The following is a 19,839-nucleotide window of genomic DNA, read 5'->3' on the forward strand; positions in this document are numbered from 1 at the left end:
GGGAGGGGTTTGCGTAAAAATTGGTCAAACATATGCTACGTCCAACGACCACATCACATAATCTGTTTATACGGGGAAACATTACAGATTCTGTATACTTTTTATGCAAATCTGTAACAGAACCTAACATTTCCCGGTTGACTGAATCCTATTTTGTTTTAGTGACCATAGGTCAAGTCGTTAGAAAAGAACTTACCTGGAGCTACTTCAGTGCCTATGCCTGGGTCGTCCGACGGGGGCTTAATATCATTCATAGGAGGATCTACGCCGTATTTTAACCGATGGAATTTCGCCCGTTCCTGTTTTAGCGCATATTCCAACATTTTAATACGCCTAATGAGGTCAGATTTGAGAGATTCCTGACCTTTTCGTTCACCTATTAGTACTGCAACTTTTGCCTGAAATGAACAAACAGAAAGCACGTGGTTAAGTTATAGTACGTGGCGAAAGTAATTAAATTGTGTAACACCCGTGAAAAAGATCTATTCGCTCCTGCTCCATTTAAAAAAAAAATTGTTTGGTGTATTGCAATTGAATTTCGACAAAAAATCTCATTTAAATTTAGTTGCTTGGAAACTTAAACGTTGATCTTTTAGTTAGTCGCAAATGTCGACAATTAATTTAACATTTGCAATTTTCTCGAGGATACAAATTAGCTCCAGTAAAGCGGGCTGTATATAAACCAGCTCCCCCACCCTAAACTGTCTAAGTGGTTCTAGAAACGGCCTATAAGATTAGATTTCCTCTACTCAGTCAAAAATATGTTTTAATTTTAATCTTTAAATGTGTGGATACGAATTCAAATTTGAAGTTTATTCTCCTGATGTTCACTTTTGACTCCTATGTTCCCGCGCTGGTGCATTCGGGTGCACATGTAAACATCAAGAACTACATAGGACTTTGAAAGCTGTTCGTCGAGAAAGTACACACATGCAAATAAAACGACAACAATTATCTCTAGTGTACATAATCATACGGTCCTACTTTTTTTATCGAGATTTTACCAACTGTAGTCTTAATAGGCTATTATCCAACCGAGATAATAATGCGACTCTACATATTATACACAATACGGACAGACGATTCGAGCTATGGTGCTTACTAGGTCGCTGTAGCGTTTCAGCTCGTATTGCGATTACATTATCAGGAACATGCGAGATACGATACATTAGATATCAAGAAAAAGTTTTGAACTGTCATATTGAAAGTAATCCGAATTTGATCCCTACAAAAAGAAAAATAATAATGCATTACATAAATTTCAAAATCCCCAAAAGTATATCAGATAAGAAAAAAATATATATGGAACCGTAAATTTCAAACTCCACGTTCAAAAGCAATCCGCTACAAAATGTTGGAAATGAACGAAAAATTCTAAACCGACTTGTAAATGCTAAGTAACAATAAAAAAGGACTACTGAAAATAATTTGAATAAAAATTTCTGTTTCCTTCGCCACCATAATTTTTAAAAATCGCATACTCGGAACTATCTAGAAACGAATATGCAAACATATTAGAAAAAGATTAAAGTTGAACTATGTATTCAAGAACTAAGTAGGTGTTTGTTCTCAACCAGTTTTCAAATTTATTTTATAGATTCGCGCCGAACCCACCATTCTGGTACTACAAATGAGTGCTATACAAATGTAGTAGTACTGGAAATAAGTAGAATAAAAATTAATTACGTTAGTTTAGTAGTAGTAGCAAATTAGGTTTAGAGTTAATTGAATTATTAGAAATAAATTATTCCAAATCGAGCTATCAAAAAAAAAACAGAACTAAAGTGTATCCCAAGGTTATAGATAATAAATCCAAATCCAAGGTTGCAAAGTGTTTCCTTTAAAAAGAAGAAGTGACTCCTAGTGGCGGTTAGGCGAAAACCCAAAAGTTCGGTGCAAGAATCAATTGGAGTGTTTGCCGATGCTCACACCCGCACTCAGCATAGTTACAGTGCACATTGGATTTTCCCGCCGGTTAAATTTTTAACGGAAATCACGAACCTGCTCCAACAGTAGGTATTTAGGCAGGTAATATTTCAATAAAGAAAGGAAGCAAAAATATAAAATATTACAGATTAATTTTTTTAAATAATTAAAAACAAAATCTCAACTACACAGCAATAGTTCAAACTAAAAAAGATTTTTATTCTCAAACATTCTTTCTAATACCACGCTATCCTAATGTTGTGCATATGTTCATAAGCGAACCCCCGCATTCTATTTTCAATATCACGTGATGTGGTAAACCTTTGGGCCCTGAGTTTTAAGACATATTCTAGATAAATTTTGATAAATATTCCAGTTTCTACTTCAGATTTTTTTTGGGTTATTGGACAAGTGTTAGCATTGAAACGTCCAACCAATTTAGAAAATCTACAAGAACATCACAATCAAGTGAAAACTAATGAAGTAAAAAAAAAAAAAAAAAAAGATTGACAACAATTTTGCAATTGTATGCTAATAAACTATAACAAAATTAATTTGAATGAAATTTAATGTAACTCAAATATTTCAAACTAGAAAAGTACTACTTTGATGGTGAGATGCCCTCCGGTTGGAAATTCTGATATTTGGATATCACAACTGTTAAGTCTGCGTGAAGCAGCAGATTTAATAAAGAAAGTTCTATTAAAAACTTAGAATTAATCGATTGAGGCTTACTGAAGTGTTATATATACGTGATATTTTCCACTAAAGAAGATTATAATATTTGCTAATATTATAAGACCGAAACTCCTTCACCTGACGTTACAACAACCCCTATGTCCAGTCTAGCTGGAGGGGATGTATTGTTTCAAAATAGATATGGAAAAAAATTAGAAAGCCAGTGAGTAGTCGTAAACGGAAATCAACGAGACAATTAACAACGATCAAATTAACAAAAACGAATAAATCGTAAACATTATTGTTTGTAGGAATAACCGATTTTAGCACGGTCTCGACTATGGCAACGCAACATGGTATTCGTTTTAAGCAACGCAAAATTATTTAAATGTAATTTTTTTTTTCTAAATGGGCTTTTTTATAGGATGGCTATTGAATTTTAATTTTACCAGGGGTTTTCCCTTAAAATCTCAAATATTTCCCTGTTGGTAATATTCAGCAAGAAACAAAAATGCTCAATGATTACTTCATTGTTCAGTTATCCTTAGTAGCAGAACTAGAGTAAGAATTTTATAATCATGTTTGGATTAAATCAAGCTGAACATTGCATTAGGTTCTAAGTAACATTGATCGATTCTCTTCGTCGACTAAAGGGTGTCCACGATGAAATTGCCACACTATGAAATTGCTCTAACTTTTTAACCGTTGGGTAGAATTTAATGAAAATTTGGGTGGATTTAGTTCATAGTGCATTATTTACATCCTGCAAGTTTTAAAGTCCTGTGATCAAAACTCGCGGAAATGGAGTCGAAAGAACAGCTCGTGCGTGATAAAATCTTGCGCATTCATCACGAGAACAAGGATCTCTCGCATCGTTCCATCGCTAAAACGTTGGGAATCGCGAATTCCACGGTGTCGCGAGTGATTAAGCGGTTCGAGGAACGGTTGACCACCGATCGGAAGCCCAGAAGTGAAAGAAAAAGTATTCCGTACAACACCAAAAATCACAACCGCGTAGTTGGGGCCTTCAACCGAAATCCGAACGCCTCCGTTAGGGATGTGGCTAAGAAGCTGCACCTAAGCCGAAGTTTTGTCCAGAAGGCCAAAACTAAGGCTGGGCTTCGAACGTTCAAGGTACAAAAGGCCCCTAATCGCGACGAGAAGCAGAACAAGTCCGCCAAAACCCGTGCCAGGAAGTTGTACCTCAACATGCTGACGAAAGTTGAATGCTGCATCATGGACGACGAAACATATGTGAAAGCCGACTTCAAACAGATCCCCGGCAACCTGTTTTTCACGGCCAAGGATAAGTTCAGCGTTCCGGAGCATGTCCACACTCAGAAGATGTCCAAATTTGCGAAGAAATTCCTGGTTTGGCAAGCCATCTGCACGTGCGGGAAGCGGAGTGCACCTTTCGTGACCCAGGACACGATGAACGGACAGGTGTACATAAAAGAGTGCCCCCAGAAGCGGCTGCTTCCTCTCCTGAAGGCCCACAACGTCCCAACAATCTTCTGGCCGGATTTGGCCTCATGCCACTACTCCAAGGACGTGCTGAAGTGGTATGCGGACAATAAGGTCAATTTCGTGCCGAAAATGTTCAACCCTCCCAACACTCCGGAGCTCCGCCCCATCGAGAAGTACTGGGCGATTATGAAGCAGCACCTTCTTAGACGACCTAAGGTAGTGAAGACTGTCGAGGAACTGAAGAAAGTATGGGTTTACATGCAAAAAACGGTTGATTCACAGGTTGTGCAGAATCTTATGGCCGGGGTTAAGGCCAAGGTGCGGGCATTTGCGTATGGACTGTAAATAAAATACGAGTAAAATGGTAAAATGAAGTTTAATAGTTATTTCTCAATCCCTGAAAATTTGATGGCAATCGGATGAAAACTCGAATTTTGCGAATCAATTTTGTGTGTGGCAATTTCATCGTGGACACCCTTTATCTCTTTCGTTAATAACTTGAGCACATAACCGTTTTTCGTATTAGATGCTTCTAAAAGCTTCTTTTATCGATCTGTATGCTGAAAATACCTGGGAATGTCTTTACATGACCGTGGCGATACAAAGAGAAAGTCGACGAAGAGAATCTGTCAATGTTACTTAGGACCTAATTCAAGGTTCAGCTTGAAATATACACGTTGTACATTCATCCCACAATTAGATCAGATAATAATAATCACGAATCAGTCAGTTCAGCTAGTTAGTCATCTGGAAGGGAACCTTAACTGTGGACTGATTGAATAAAAGATGCAAAAAGTAAATGTTGGTTTCGAGATACTTAGAAAAACCAATTTATATCACTTGTTCAACCTCGGCACATGTCTACAAAGCCCTTGTATTTATTGATGTTTTTTCTTTCCTCTTTTCGAGACATAAATCCACTGCGATCATAGATTTGATCTATTGTGGTATACCCCGTGTCTTTAGTGTAGTGTATGTCGTATGCACTGTTGAGAAATGATGAAGTAGTCGGTTTGCTTCATTAGACTGGCCACAAAAATAAAAGTTAAGATTTGTGCCTTTAAGTGAGAAAACCATTCTCTGAAAGTTTTAGCTCATTTGGTTGTAGGATGAGCTGGCGCTTTTAGATTGAATTTTGTATGGGGAATTTGCATAAAATACAAGAAAAAAGGACACTCCTACACTCTATCGATCATAAAAAAGTTTCCGTATTCTCGATTTGATTCATATGTTCAAAACTTGTAGTTCAGTTCATGTGTAACAACTTTGCTGAAGATTGCATCATAAATTTAGTTAGTTTTATTGAGATATTCGCTTTTGAAAGTATATAAGCATTTTGTATACGAACATTTCAACCAAATCTCCTATATAAACATTAAACCAAAAGCGCCAGCCCGTGTAACGTCAAAAAGAGCTGAAACATTCAGAGAGTGGTTATCGCACCTAAAGATACGAGCCTGGATGTTGGCCTGTGAAAAATATGAACTTTTATGTTTAGTGGTAATCTAGCTGATACGTTGCATAAGCTCGACAAATTTTATTTTTTTTATCATTTAATTGGGTTAACAGAACTAAGTCTGTCCAAGTTCGGAATAAATTTTCTCAAATTTTGAATTTTCCACAGATTTTTAAAAATTTTAGCGAACAGTTCCGCAATTCAAAAACCCAGTGAAAACTAACAGACTGGATTTGTGTGTAGAAAACAACGATTAGGAATCACATAGATGACTAACTGATTAATTTTCTCCTTGTTTCAATATCATCCTCGTTGGATCAACCCGAGTCTAGTCACACAAGACATAAAAAGTAACAAGAACTAAAATGTGATCTTTGATTACTGAAAACTCCTGTTCTCCTAGTTTGAAATTGTCAGGACTAGGATTCTGTGGCAGATCTTACTGATGGATTTTATTGAGATCCGTTGGTTATTGGGATGAATGAGTCGTTGGACTGAATTGTGAAGAGTGAGAGATTGAATTAAGGAATTGTTTTAGAAACTTGAACTTGATTCAAATAAGATCGAGGGAAAAAAAATTGTTGATAATCTCGGAGCAAGAAAACGTTTTAACACTTCATAGTCTTTAACAAGAATTAGTGACTTATATATTTTTTGAGTGCCTGGATTTAAAAAAAAAACGACAACAATTTGAGAAAAATACTCTAAATGAAGGATTTTGACAAATTTCCATGATCCTAGGCTTGGATAAAACAAAAATCACTATAATCGTTTAATCGTTCTTGAAAACTTTGCAAGGCTCTGGCACATAGAAGAATATTCAGATTTCAAACAACTTAAAGAATATTCCATAGAGATCTGGGGGTTGGTTTTCAAAAATTGTCAAGCGACTATGCCGGATGGATTGGGCTATGGTGACCGAATAAACACCGAGAAATTTTCTTGATTTTTTTTTGAGAATTAGTTTCAGTTAGTGTCATTGTCTTTGTAAATGTCTTGACGTTTGTCAGTGTCATTGTTTCTCAGTGCATGTTCTTGTCAATGTAATATGGAGTCTCCATAAGCCATTATAGGAACACATTGCACTAACGTACTTCCACTATTGGTGTGTTTACCCGTTAGAAGATTCTTTGAACTGTAAATTCGTGATTAAATGTAACATTCTAATTATTGACAAATGCTGTACTTAACCATCAATTATCAGTTCAGAGCAAAGCATACAAGAAGAGGTGATTTAAATATCAATATACTATTATTAGCGGGTTTTCAAACGCACTTTTGGTCCGCATTACCAGTGAAATGGCACCAGTAGTATGCACCATTCCAATGAGGTAAAGATCCAGATCAGCCCTGGGACCTGGTCATAATCACAAGGTTTTGCCAATGCCCAGGAAAACAAAAAATGAGATGGATGAAAAATAAAAAGACATTCTTAGAAAATTCTAAGGGATTTCTGAGGAGAATTTTGTCTAGAGTTCAAAGAAAATTTTTAGAAGAAGGGAGATCGAATACTCAGAAAAGATACAAAGGAATTGTAAGGAGAATTCCGTGGAAATTCCTAGGAGAGTTTCAAGGGAATTACAAAGGGAATTCCATAGACGTTTTTACTACACTCGCTTTTTTTTTCCTACACGAAAGCCTGTTTGTATTCGTACTCTTATGCTCTACCGTCGTCTCTCTCACACAACACAAACGGTAGAACAAAACGAAAATTATCAAATAACTATCATATGACCATGTGTGATTTCGTTCTAATTTCACAATTTCGTGTAAATTAAACCGTTTATGATCAGAAATGTTATTACTATGACACTGTTGCAGAGACTGTCATATGACATTTTAGTTTGATACTGTAATTTGATAGCTTGTTTTGCATGTGTCGGAAGCAAAGGCAGCCGATTATCACAGAAAATGCATCGACTGATTACGAGAAGAGTTCTGTTAGTTTTAACAAGAATGTCATGATAATTCTGAGCAGAATTACACGGCAATTCTAGAATTAGAATTAAGAATTGCATGGTAATTTTTTTAGTTGAGTTAAGATTTACACGCGTATTTTTTTTTTCAAAGTCCGGCATCTTGAATATTTTACTTTAAGGCTCATGCACATTACATCCGGATTGGAGTAGGGATGAAAAATCAATTTACAATATTGTTGAGTAATTAAAATAAAACGGATAACTGATGGCAATTACGCAGCAAAAGAGCAAGTCTTACTTTTGGTAAAAACTTTCTCTGTTTCAATATTGATTCTGAAAATCTGGCGAAAAAAAGACCGTATGTTAAGGTTCATTGATTTTTCCCGGTCGAATTCCAGGGTTTTTCTCGGCTATTTATTCCTATTGTGAAGCTATTTTAGCATTCAATTGGGTTCTTTAATTTTGAAAAATATATCGGTTTTTATATAGCATCTGAAAAAGCTTCGTTTTCTGAGCACAGCGATATTTTTTTCGAACCCACACACTTTCATCTCGATTTTTAAATCAAGATTTAAAGCAAAATTATAACATCACTGTTTGACAGTAAACTGACAAACTGACAGCTCACTCCCATACAAAATGACACCGAGGGGCGCTAATAAGGTGATTTTTGCAAATGTAAATAGTTCCAGTGTACCAAAATTGATGAAATTTTGGGTTTGGATTCCATTTTTAATGCAGATTACGAATATGCATTTACCTCAATACCCTTAAAGAACCCAATTGCGACATATCAAAAATGATTTCGGCAACATAGATGAAACAGGCTAAAAATCTCCTAAATAAAGTTAAAAAAAAAAATGTTTTCTGTTCTTGTAAAATAGTCATATATCAATGATTCGGATTAATATGGCAAATAAATTAACAATAAGAAACAAAATATCCCTTCAAGCATAAATAGAATTACCCATACGTAGCATTTTCTTCCATTATTAGTGATAAAATCACATTAAAACGCTTTTTGATCACACCAATATTCCACTATATATAATGGATTTTAGTGCTGGTTAATGGAACGAGGTACACAGAAAAATAGACTCCAACCTTCTAGAGATTTTCTAAACAATAACACCTCTGCTGGAAGATACACACCCATTTTCATTTTCGCCTGTTATGTGTTTGCTCAGTCGAAGACCAGTATCCTCGGGCTACTTGCTTGCACTTAACTTCTTCACCCAAAACACAACCAAAGCTGGTAGAATGAAATCTTCTGTCTTGAGCCTGTTCGCAGTGACCGACGAGGACGACGACGATGATGATGATGATGGTCGGACTACGTATAAATCCGTTGTTTATCACTATAATTAAATCACATGCGTCACGGGCCTCCCTCGAGTGCACAAAGCGAGCAAATCTATCATCCAAAATAAAAAAGGATTTGGGATCGATGGAAACCGTTTACAGAATCACGTCAGATGACAAGCTTCAGCGTTCGGGAAGCATACTGTTAGCAGATGCCGGTAGTCAAATACGAGAAACACAGCATTTGATGATATTTTCTACTTGAAAGGCACACAAAGCGACGTTCACATATTTTTCGCGAAAAGAATTAAACGTTGTAAACCTATTTTATCCGGATATCCACAAAATGCCAAAAACTGTTAAGCAAACAAAGGAGCGACTAAAAACAAAGCTGCTGCTCCAAAACACTGCGAGGTACCAAATAGCCTGAAGACGGTGAACGTGTAGAAATGTGAGGTAAGAGAAAAAAAAGTTTTGAATAAACATAACTCCACTTCTCCTCCACTTCGAGATTTCGCGATGGCAACGACAACAGAGAGAAATGGGTGCGCAATCAAAGGTAAGGTGCTTTACTGTAAGTGTAGCGTAGGAAGGTATATGTATACGAATAAATAAGAAACGGCGTTCGTGATGACATTTACTGCAACCATGGTTGAAGAAACATATAAAGCACTGTTCATTTTATTAGGTGTATACTAGCATCTGGTCGTAACTTTGTAGGTTCACTTTTAGTAAAAAAAAATAGTTATAGGTAGGGCTGGCAAATTTCATTTTCAATGAATGATCTTGCGCGATTTTTACAGCGGTACTTCTGTCACTATCATTGATTGAGAGATTGAATTAAGAAATTGCTTAAAAAATCTAATATGATACAAATGAGGTCTAGGGAAAACTGTTGGAGATCTCGGAGTAAGAAAATTATTGAACAATTCGTAGTCTATACTAACGGAAATCTAAAAAAAAATAGGTTTTTATTAAATTTCTACGATTAGCTCGAGATTCGACAGGAGCATTAGAGTATGATTTTTTTTCGAAATTTGTTATCTATAAAAAAAAACTTCAAGGTGTTAGATTTAAAAACAAAAAAATAATTGATTTCTTTTTAATATTGAATTGGGAACCATACTCAAAATGTATAAAGAAAGATAGAGATAGAAAGGTTAATAATTTTCATTTAATTCCACAACTTTCATTGCTTATCCTTGACAGATACGCGTATTTCGTCTATAATGTGCAGACTTCTCCACTGTCTTGTGCTAGAGTATTAATACAAGACACTGAAGAGGTCTGCACATTGTAGATGAAATACGCGTATCTGTCAAGGATAAACAATAAAGGTATAACACCTATCGAATATTTTAGGATAATTTGAAAGGAATGAAAGAATTAAATCAAGAGAAATGTTGAAAAAAAAAATAACTTCGAAATTCTGGTAAACATCCTCAGGGAGCTCTGAAAACGATTTCAAGATAATTCTGAGAAAATCTGCCCATAAAAGCATAAGAGTTCCTATTCAAATTATATTCTTTTTTTTCTTTCCTTTATTTAACGTCGGCCTCTGTTCCGCAATCTAGTGCCAATCACCGACGGACATCCATTGCCATCCATTGACGGCAATCGAATGTGCAGGAAGGCAGCTTCCACACCTGCGTAGGATATCACACCCATTCAACACACATGGGCCGGGACCAACGGCTTTACTTCCCTTCCGAAGGAAGACGTGACCAGAGATTTTTATGCCTCAGAAAAATCCCACCGACCTCGGCTGGGATTGAACCCATACCCATCGGGGTGTTATAGAAAGCAGTCACGCTTACCACTACATCACCGGCGCCGGCTCAAATTATATTGTTATGCGTTTATGGATAGTAATGTCCTAAGGAATTTTGAGATGAATTCCAAGCCAGAGGCGTCGCGTGCCACATTTATTTACCTGTGCACCAAACTTTGTTCGTTAAAGTTTACCACCACATATCAGTTTTTGTTTTATTTTTCAATGCTCCATGAATTCGAGGGACATATTCTCAATTACTTTAATAATAACTACCTAACGTAACATTTAAAGGTCCTATCATATTGTGTAAACAAAGCTTGTATGGCCCTTTTCGCGCTAACAGAAGTAGGAGGAATTGCAAAACTTAACTAATTCTCGTTTTAATCTCAAGGCTAACTCTTACGACTGAAGTGTAATAAAGAACATCCGTCAAACACTTCCGAAAAAAATGTTTGATATAAAACATTGTCAAAATCTAGAGAACAGGGTGCTCTCTATACACTAAGATTATTTCACAGATTTATGTGAAATTTTACCGAAATCTCAACAGCTGAACATTCGGTAAACAGTTCGATGATTTTTCACTGACATTATGTAAAAAAATACAGGAAAACTGTGAAAAATCACCGAACTGCCGATTTCGGTAAAATTTCACAGAAATCTATGAAATCATCTTAGTGTGTACTTAGTGTTCTACATGAACTTCCACAGTTATTAATTGAGAGCTTTCGATGCTTGTACCATTTTGCATAAGTATAATTGTGTGGCAAGTACAATCATACTCTATGCCCAGGGACGCCAAAAAGTTCAGTATGGTCTTGCTTTGTAGCTGCGCCATTACCGACTGATCTAAGGAAGGCCCCAATAGTGACATCATAGGAAACAATTCTCGCTAATTGCATAAATAATCACGTCTCCCAATTCTAGGGAAGCTTGTTTTATTTCCTGGGAAATAGCTTTAAAAAAAATCATGCTAAATGTACATTTTCACACTAAAAAATGACCATGAAACCAGCTGATGGAAAAATTCTGGAGAGGTTGGAACTTCCAGAGAAATCAGAAAAACTTCCGGGCAAAAGTGGAAGAAGCTTCCGGAGGATGCTGACATAATTTGTTAGGTGATAAACATTCAGGAAAAGTCGGAAGCATTTTCCGGAGGAAGTATGAAAGAGCTTTTAGAGAAAGCTTAGAGAAGCTTCCAGAGGAAGTCAGCACATATTTCCGGGTCAAAACAGCAGGACTTCTGGTGGAATCTGCAGGATTTTTTTTCTTTATTAGAGAGATTTTTAGCCATAGGCTAGTTCATCTCTTAGAATCTGTAGGAGTTTCCAGGAGAAATCGAAAGAATCTTTGAGTGACAGTCAGAAGAAACTTTCGGAGCAAGTCTGGACCAAAAAAAGCCCAGATGCTATCAAAAGGAACTTCAGGAGGATTCCAGAAGCACTTCTAGGGAGAGCTGGTATAAAATAAATTGCAGGAATCTTCCAGTTGAAGTCCGAAACGTTCAGGGGAAGTTAGAAGAAACATCCTAGTAAAACTGGAACTAGCTTTCGCAGAAAGATGAAAGAAAATACCAGGGAAAATTCTACAGCAAGTTAAAACAAAATCCCGGAAGTAGGCGAAAGACACTTGCAGTGAGAGTCAGAAAAAAACATCTAGTTATACAGAAGAAACTGAAGAAAATCAGAAGAAAGCGGGAAAAGTTCTAAAAACAAGTTTTGGGAAGTCAGATTACACTTTCTGGAGTAATTGAATGACACATCTTGAATAAATTGAGTTCAAAAATATAAAAATTTTAAAATAAAATGGTAAATTTATTTAATACTCTAATATTTTGTAGCTTCCCATAACAATTGAACTTACTATTTTAAAATAATTATAACAGATATTTAACTACCTTTTCTTTCGACTTTCGACACGGTGTGTTAGCTAAAAAAAAACAAAAAATCCGCATTCCAATATCTTCACGATTTTTCCGAAACATTTTTTTTTCGAGATTTTTCATACAAAATATTGGACGAAAAGTGGTTTAAAAGTTGAATGACATTAATAAAAAGACACTTTTATATATGCCTCATGAAATCTCACCCCTTCCCCTTCACTGCGCAGTATATCTTATTTTCGTCAAATCAAATCAATGACATTGTATTTCAAATCAGAAAAGGAGCTGCTTCGCCACCATGGCTGACATTTTTCACTTCAAATCAACTTGGTTGCTTTGAAGCATTTTTGAATTGTTATGCAAGAGTTCATGAAAATCGAGCAATAATGGCTTTATTAAACCCATTAAACAATGGATATATATCACAACATTCATTTATCGCCATTTTTAGTTTTACGATCTGCGATTTCGTATGTTTTATTTTCTCCTACAGAAGACAAACAAAACTCTTATTGACTAGTGCAAACATTATGAGCGTAGAAGAGAAGAGTTTTTAGCGCACTTCGTTACTCGATGGCCTCCTTCCTTGTGGTTGTCGCGTGTGTCAATATAGAGACCTCTCATAATCCATCCCCAACCCATTTTCCGCCCATCGTAAAAAAAAAACATTGGATCATATAGATTCCATGTTTCCGTGCATCACCATCGTAGAAGTAAGTGAGTGATGAGTGCGTGAACGCGAGCGGAAAAATAATACGGCAATGAAAAACCGTAAAGTCGCTCGCACAAACCCCAACTCAAACGTGTGCCGCGGATAATTGCAGAGATTTTTCTTCTCTTTTGCAACGCCGGCTCTAAACGAAAAGTTCATTACTACCTAATGGTATATAGAAATAAATGGTGGCCTGAAATGGTAGTTATTATGTGTGGAGCACAGATCCACACGCAAGAGGTAGGTCAACGAGGACCAAGCGGGTATGCAAGCCGAAAACTATACGAAATGAAAATAAAAGTGTACAATAGAAAGGATCACATCGCCACTACTATAATTTATTTTCTACAAGATGCATCTATGGTCGACCGGAACGGTGCGTGACATGAAGCAAAGGCGGAAACGACGATTGATACACCTAATCGACAATAAGTATATCTGTTACGTATCATAATGAATGCGAATGGAACATCGCTGGAGCAGGCTGATACTTAGATGTTATATATGTACATTCATGGTAAAGACAGATACACTTTCATAATATAAATTATGTATAAGGTACACCGGGGCAAGTAGGAATTACTAATTTGATAGTTCAGCATTATGTGATTGTAGAATCTACAATAATAGTTATTTTCAAATTTTAAATGTACAGTCATTTTTGTTGGCATCCCTGCACATGCTTTCACATAAGGTCTCACTTTCCCCATATACCGGAACCTATTTTGGATTTTGAATATAACCATCAAAAAAAAAATATGGTGGAAGCTGAACAGTATTTAGCATATGTAGATGTGTACTTCAAACATATTTTTATTAATCGATGATCCAAAAATACCGTTTCGTTTCTTAAAGACAGTACCGTAAGACGGGGTGACATTGGGTCAAAATTGAAAAATGTTTATTGATGCAAATATCTTGAATACACAGAAAATGATGACTAGAATGTGTTTCTTGAACTCCAGGAGTAAAGTGTAGATAACATTGATCAGTTGTTTTATTTAAATATTGCTGTAAATTAAAGTGACATAAATAATAGTAAAACCAAGTTTTTAAAAATGTCCATAGGCAAACAAAAGTTTGAGCACTCTTTTATGTGGATGGACGAGGGTTACACACGATTTTTAGCCATACATACGAAGTTCATTGGGATCATAACCAAGTTTCGTAGTTGGTAGTACCGCCTCTTGTGGCACGCATAATCAATTCCCTTGCGTTTGACGTTTACACACTACAGTCATCTGTTGAGTGTATATGACGACAGATGACGATTACAATGAAAAATGTTCAATGTGTTGTGTCTGTTTGTCTGTGTTATACTATAGAGGTAACGTTAGGATAAAATCAAAACATTGAAAAATATAACGCATCACTTTCAGAAATACTTCCCTTCGCAACCGATGAACCATTCTGACGGCCAAATGAGTACCCAAGTAACCATATAGTCGCAATATAGCTTGTACATACTTACTATGCTAGACTATGGTTAGTTGGGGAATTCGATGCAACTGTCACTTCTTGAAACTAACCCCTTTCGTATTTCTTTAATTCTCTTTTCGCACTATGCACATAACATCATCTTATACTTATCTGTACGGAACGCTTATTGCGAGTGCTCGGTGCACCAGCTACTTTAGACCAGATGACCATGACCATATAAACATATAAATTCATTGGGTAGGGATGGGACCATCAATTTCGGAAAGGTCGTTCGACCGTCCACCAGCTGACTCGAGTAACAAACATTCCAAAATGAAGCATCCTTGGCCCCATTTTATTCAACCTGTTCACCGCCGATATGCCGGCTCTGGTGGATCGTTGTCTGTGTTCGCAGATGACACATTCATCGTCTACAAAGGTAGGGTCATCGGAGCTCTGACTGCCAAACTTCAGAGAGGCCTGGACGTCCTGTCTGAATATTTCAACAGCCGGAAGATCCGTATCAACACGGCAAAGACCCAGGTCATCATATTTCCACACTCTAAATCCCCCAGACTTGTTCCGTCGGAGAATAATAAGATCTGCCTGAACGGCACAGTGCTGGAATGGTCGAAAGAGGTAGTCTACCTCGGCTCAACACTAGACAGCAAGTTGATTTTCAGGGAGCACGTTGATTAAACGAATATCAAGTGTAACATCCTGATAAGATCACTGTATCCACTCATCAACAGGAGGTCTACTCTGTCCCTGAAAAATAAGCTTGCTGTCTACAAACAAACCATCCTTCGCGTAATCGAGTACGGTATGCCAATCTGGGAGAGTTGCGCCAAATGCCATCACCTTAAACTCCAAAGGATCCAGAACAAGATCCTTAGGATGATCCTAAACAATCCCCCGCGAACTATAGAAGAATGGAGAGTTTTTATCCTGTCTGAGATCAACTCATCAGATCAAACGTGGTCTAGCACGTTAGGCTAAGTTATACTGGTAGTTAGGTAGGTTATCTCTTTTTTCAATTCAAATTTAACCACAAACTTCGCCACAAATAAGAAGAGCTTTGCAGGTTCAGCTCCTCTTGCACCAAGACTTTTTGGTGTATTTACCAAAAAATTGACGGAAATACTAACTGGAACATTGGTGATGAAACCTTAAAACACAAGTTTGCCGAAACCTGTGTGGCCAGGCCAGCTATTCTAGGACCAAATTTCTCGAATACATCAAGTTAGTAGAAGTCTATGCAGCAAATTTATTAACCTCTCCTTAAATTTGCTGCTAACACTGATAGTTCCCATCAGTACTGACTGTGTGATAACAACTTATACGTTGGTTCATTGCAGATATCGCAAATCTTTCTTATAAAATCTTACATTTGCGGGTTTAGAAGTCGAACCAAATTTTATACTGATCTTCATTATAAGTGAAAAAGTCTTTGGTTCTGGCAGCTCATATTAGCTTCTTACAAAAAGAAAAGTTGAAGCCCCAGGTTAGGTGAAACATTTTCCTCTGTTTTTCATTTTCCACACCCACGTAAACTACACAACGACGGCTAACCGGACGCTGCTTCCTAAATGAAACTGTTATTTTTAACCACCGACAACCATACCACAAGGAGCAAAAAATACAAACAGAATACGAACGCATTTCTTACAAGGCAGAAGCGAAACTTTTGCTACTCATCTAAATTTATACCGTTCTCTTTCTCTCGACGCTGCTCCACTTCCTCAATGGTTGTGCCCAGAGTGTCGTGACGAAATAAATTTCAATATCATGGTCATGACGTTGGATTCTGGTCGACGCCGGTGGGAGTATTAGCCTGAGTGCAATGAGACAAAAGAAAAGCTATTGGCGAAAGAGGAAGGTATTACGTGACACTTGTTACTTGTCATTCTTGGTGGGTGTGCTTGATATGGGGACGCACTCATCACCGGTGGAAGCCATATGTCACAGGTACACTGTTTAATCGATTTTATTCCTGTCTTCATATGACGAACGACGCAATCACATAAATGACATGTGGATGTAACGTTGCTTAGATTTCCTGCGTTTATAAAGAAAACAGGGTCCTCATTAGGACAGTCGAACCGAATCATCTGCGGGACACCTTGGCTGAATGTATCAACATATTTTATGATATTTTCATTTTCTTGACTTAGACTTAGATATTTTCAAATATATCTAATTTGTCTTGCACCTTGCCACAATACTACATTGCTAATACCCGGATATGTTTCACGAGCTCTTATTGACATTCTGACTATACAGCCTGCATCCAAAAATCCATCTTGCGATACATAAAATCAGGGTGATTCAAAATATCGATTTTGCTCTTCCAAGCTCAATTGATTTCAAATTAGGTCCTGGCAATTTAGCCACGTTTCATTTGGATGCACCATAAACTGCTCCGCCGGCAACATTGGTTTGCTTGGCGCGAGTAATACACGCTATTTCAAAACTACCCCCGACGCTTCATGGAACATGAGATTTGTCTCAAGACAGATTTTGTCCACTTCCCCTAGGGTATCTGGAACATATCCGGATGTGGCAAATATAGTTCTTACGATACTCAGTTTGACTGCCAATGGATATGGCTTTGAATTCACATGTGATTTGATGTATCGCTCGAAGGATTTTGATTTAAAAAGGATTTACCACTTCCCCGGGGATACCCGGAACATGTCCGGGTGTGGCCTACATGGTGCTCGTCACTCGTCACGACTCTTATTGATTTTATTTTTAAATTCTCATGTGAATTGATTTATCGCATGATGGGTTTGGCACGCTGTGACTATTTACTTGATGTTTAAAAAAAAACTTGAATTTACTAACTTCAGGCGTCCCCCAAGGCTCTCATTTGGGACCTCTCCTTTTTATTCTATACGTAAACGACATATCTTACATTCTCAAAAAACTTAAATTGCTTATTTATGCCGACGACATGAAGCTCTTTTTGGAAATAAGAAATGAAGAAGACATCAATATATTTCGGAATGAAATACACATATTCATTAGATTACACAAGTCTACTAGAATTGAATGTAAAAAAATGTAACTTAATATCATTTAGTAGAAAAAGAACAACTTCAAACATTTCAATTGCATTAGGAAATCAAACTGTAGACAAATGTGAAAGAGTTAGGGATTTAGGAATTATCTTAGACTCTAAGCTAACTTTCATAGACCATTACAATACAATTATTCACAGGGCAAATAACATGCTAGGCTTTATCAAGCGCTTTTGCTATAACTTTCAGGACCCTTACACAATTAAAACACTATATACTGCCTATGTGAGGTCAATACTGGAATATTGCAGCATTGTATGGTCTCCATTTTCAATCACGCACGAAGAAAGATTAGAATCAGTACAAAAACAATTTCTATTATACGCTCTTCGTAAATTAGGTTGGACTTCATTTCCTCTTCCATCATATGAAGCACGCTGCATGCTTATAAACATACAAACATTAAAAGAGCGTCGTGAATATGCAATGGTTTCATTTGTAAATGATATCATTTCGCAGCGAATTGACTCAACAGAACTTTTATCAAAATTAACTCCGAAATCGAAATTTATTTGCCATAAAACATCATCGCACAAATTATGCAAAATATGGGCCATTAAACCGCATGATGGCCTCTTACAATAAACACTGCGAAACCATTGACTTTACAATGTCTCGGCATAAACTAAAGCAATATTTTTATTCCATAAGAAATAACAACTCATAAAAGAAAAGACAAGAAAGCTGACACTACTTTTTTTATATAAATATATATTTAAGAAAACAAAACTGTATTAGTTGTACTAGTCTACGTTGGTTGACGAAATAAATAAATAAATAAACAAACCCTTCTCATAAAGTGCTACCTTAGACTCTGTATAAATAATGTATTCTATCCTATTCGTATGCAAAGTACTATCTTAACAAGGTGTTACGGTATTTTGGAAGATCCATTTTTCAACAAATGTACTTCAAGCACTTTTACATATGACAAATTATGTATACTGTTAAGTTTCTGCCATAAGTTTTATTCAAAATCCTAAATAGGTCCTTCTTACTCGGGTGAATGGGGAAAGTGAGGCCTTTTGCGCATTTTTTGAAAATAATAATTATTGTAGATTACACAAGCACATAATGCTGAACCATCACATTTTTATGTCGCACTTACTCCGGTGTACCTTAACCTTTAAAGGGTCAGTGAGGTATGAGTTCGCATCCAAATAAACTGAACATTGCATTGTTCAGGGTACCCTGTGGAAGTAATCAGTATCTGACTTGGGCTAAATTCCATCAAGCGACGCTTAATGGAACATGAGAATTAGAGAACAAGATACCACTATATTAGGTCATATTGAGTGACCGGGACTACATTGGCCACATGTTCCGGAGACCTCCGGGAATCATTTTACACATTAAATCAAATTATGCACTATTGAAAAACCAGACGCGAATCTGCACTTTCAATAGTGCATAGCTGATAATATCATTCATAAATGGTTAGACTTTTCTTCTTTGAATGCAGATTTGAGCATTTTCATCGGAACTTTAATTAGTATGAAGGGTCGGATCTCACCACAAGTGGATAAATTCAGGTTTTTTTTTTATTACATTCAGGATTTTTTTTACACGGGGGTTATGCACCATGATTGAGTTCATTCACATACTAAAATACTTTTAAACGTTAACATTATGATACCATGCTTAATTGTGCAATAGACCACTCATATTTGTTAAATTCCAAATTTACACAAACAAACTGGGATTTTTTTAAGTATACTGTAAATGATATTACCATTTAATGACCTATGACTCAAAACCGATCATGTGATTGAAATTAATTCAATAAGTTGTGTCGTTAATAAATCGTTAAAAAAGTACAGTGTAAATTACGACTGAATTATGTTTTCTATAATTGCCAGAAATATAAAACAATACGGCAAAAACGAATTGAAATTAGTCAATTACATTTTGAGGAATTTAAAATAAGGGTTCTCATCGCTGATTAGTAGCAACTATGATAGAGCATCATTATCTGTAAGTGGTATTTACTTTCGCCTACGCCGTCAGCTGGTCCCTGCTATATCCTTGAGGAACGATTTTTTAAAACCCATATCAAGCTAAAAGGTGCTTATCATGCGATGTAGGTAGGCAGACGCTCTATGCCTCGAAAGCGTGGGCTATCAGATGAACAACAACGTTTCCAAAGTGTTTATTTTGTGAATTTTTAACTATAGTTGATTGTTTTTAGAAAATCAAATCCAACAGATCCAGCCGACATTAA

At 36.5% G+C, this 19,839-nt stretch overlaps 1 protein-coding gene across 5 annotated transcripts in view; it reads right to left on the reverse strand.

Moving 5' to 3' along the window:
* Cka (Connector of kinase to AP-1) overlaps nt 1–19,839 on the reverse strand; it is a 63,533-nt gene that overhangs the window by 17,260 nt on the left and 26,434 nt on the right. For all 5 annotated transcript variants that reach the window (XM_065237151.1, XM_065237147.1, XM_065237162.1 and 2 more), the window contains exon 3: nt 197–398. In XM_065237151.1, coding sequence (XP_065093223.1) covers nt 197–398 — 202 coding nt within the window. The remainder of the gene's footprint in view (nt 1–196; nt 399–19,839) is intronic.

The sequence above is a fragment of the Ochlerotatus camptorhynchus genome, unplaced genomic scaffold, assembly GCF_037179485.1.
Source record: "Ochlerotatus camptorhynchus isolate MF236.1 unplaced genomic scaffold, CSIRO-AGI_Acam_v1.1 ptg000042l, whole genome shotgun sequence".
Classification (NCBI taxonomy): Eukaryota; Metazoa; Arthropoda; class Insecta; order Diptera; family Culicidae; genus Ochlerotatus; species Ochlerotatus camptorhynchus.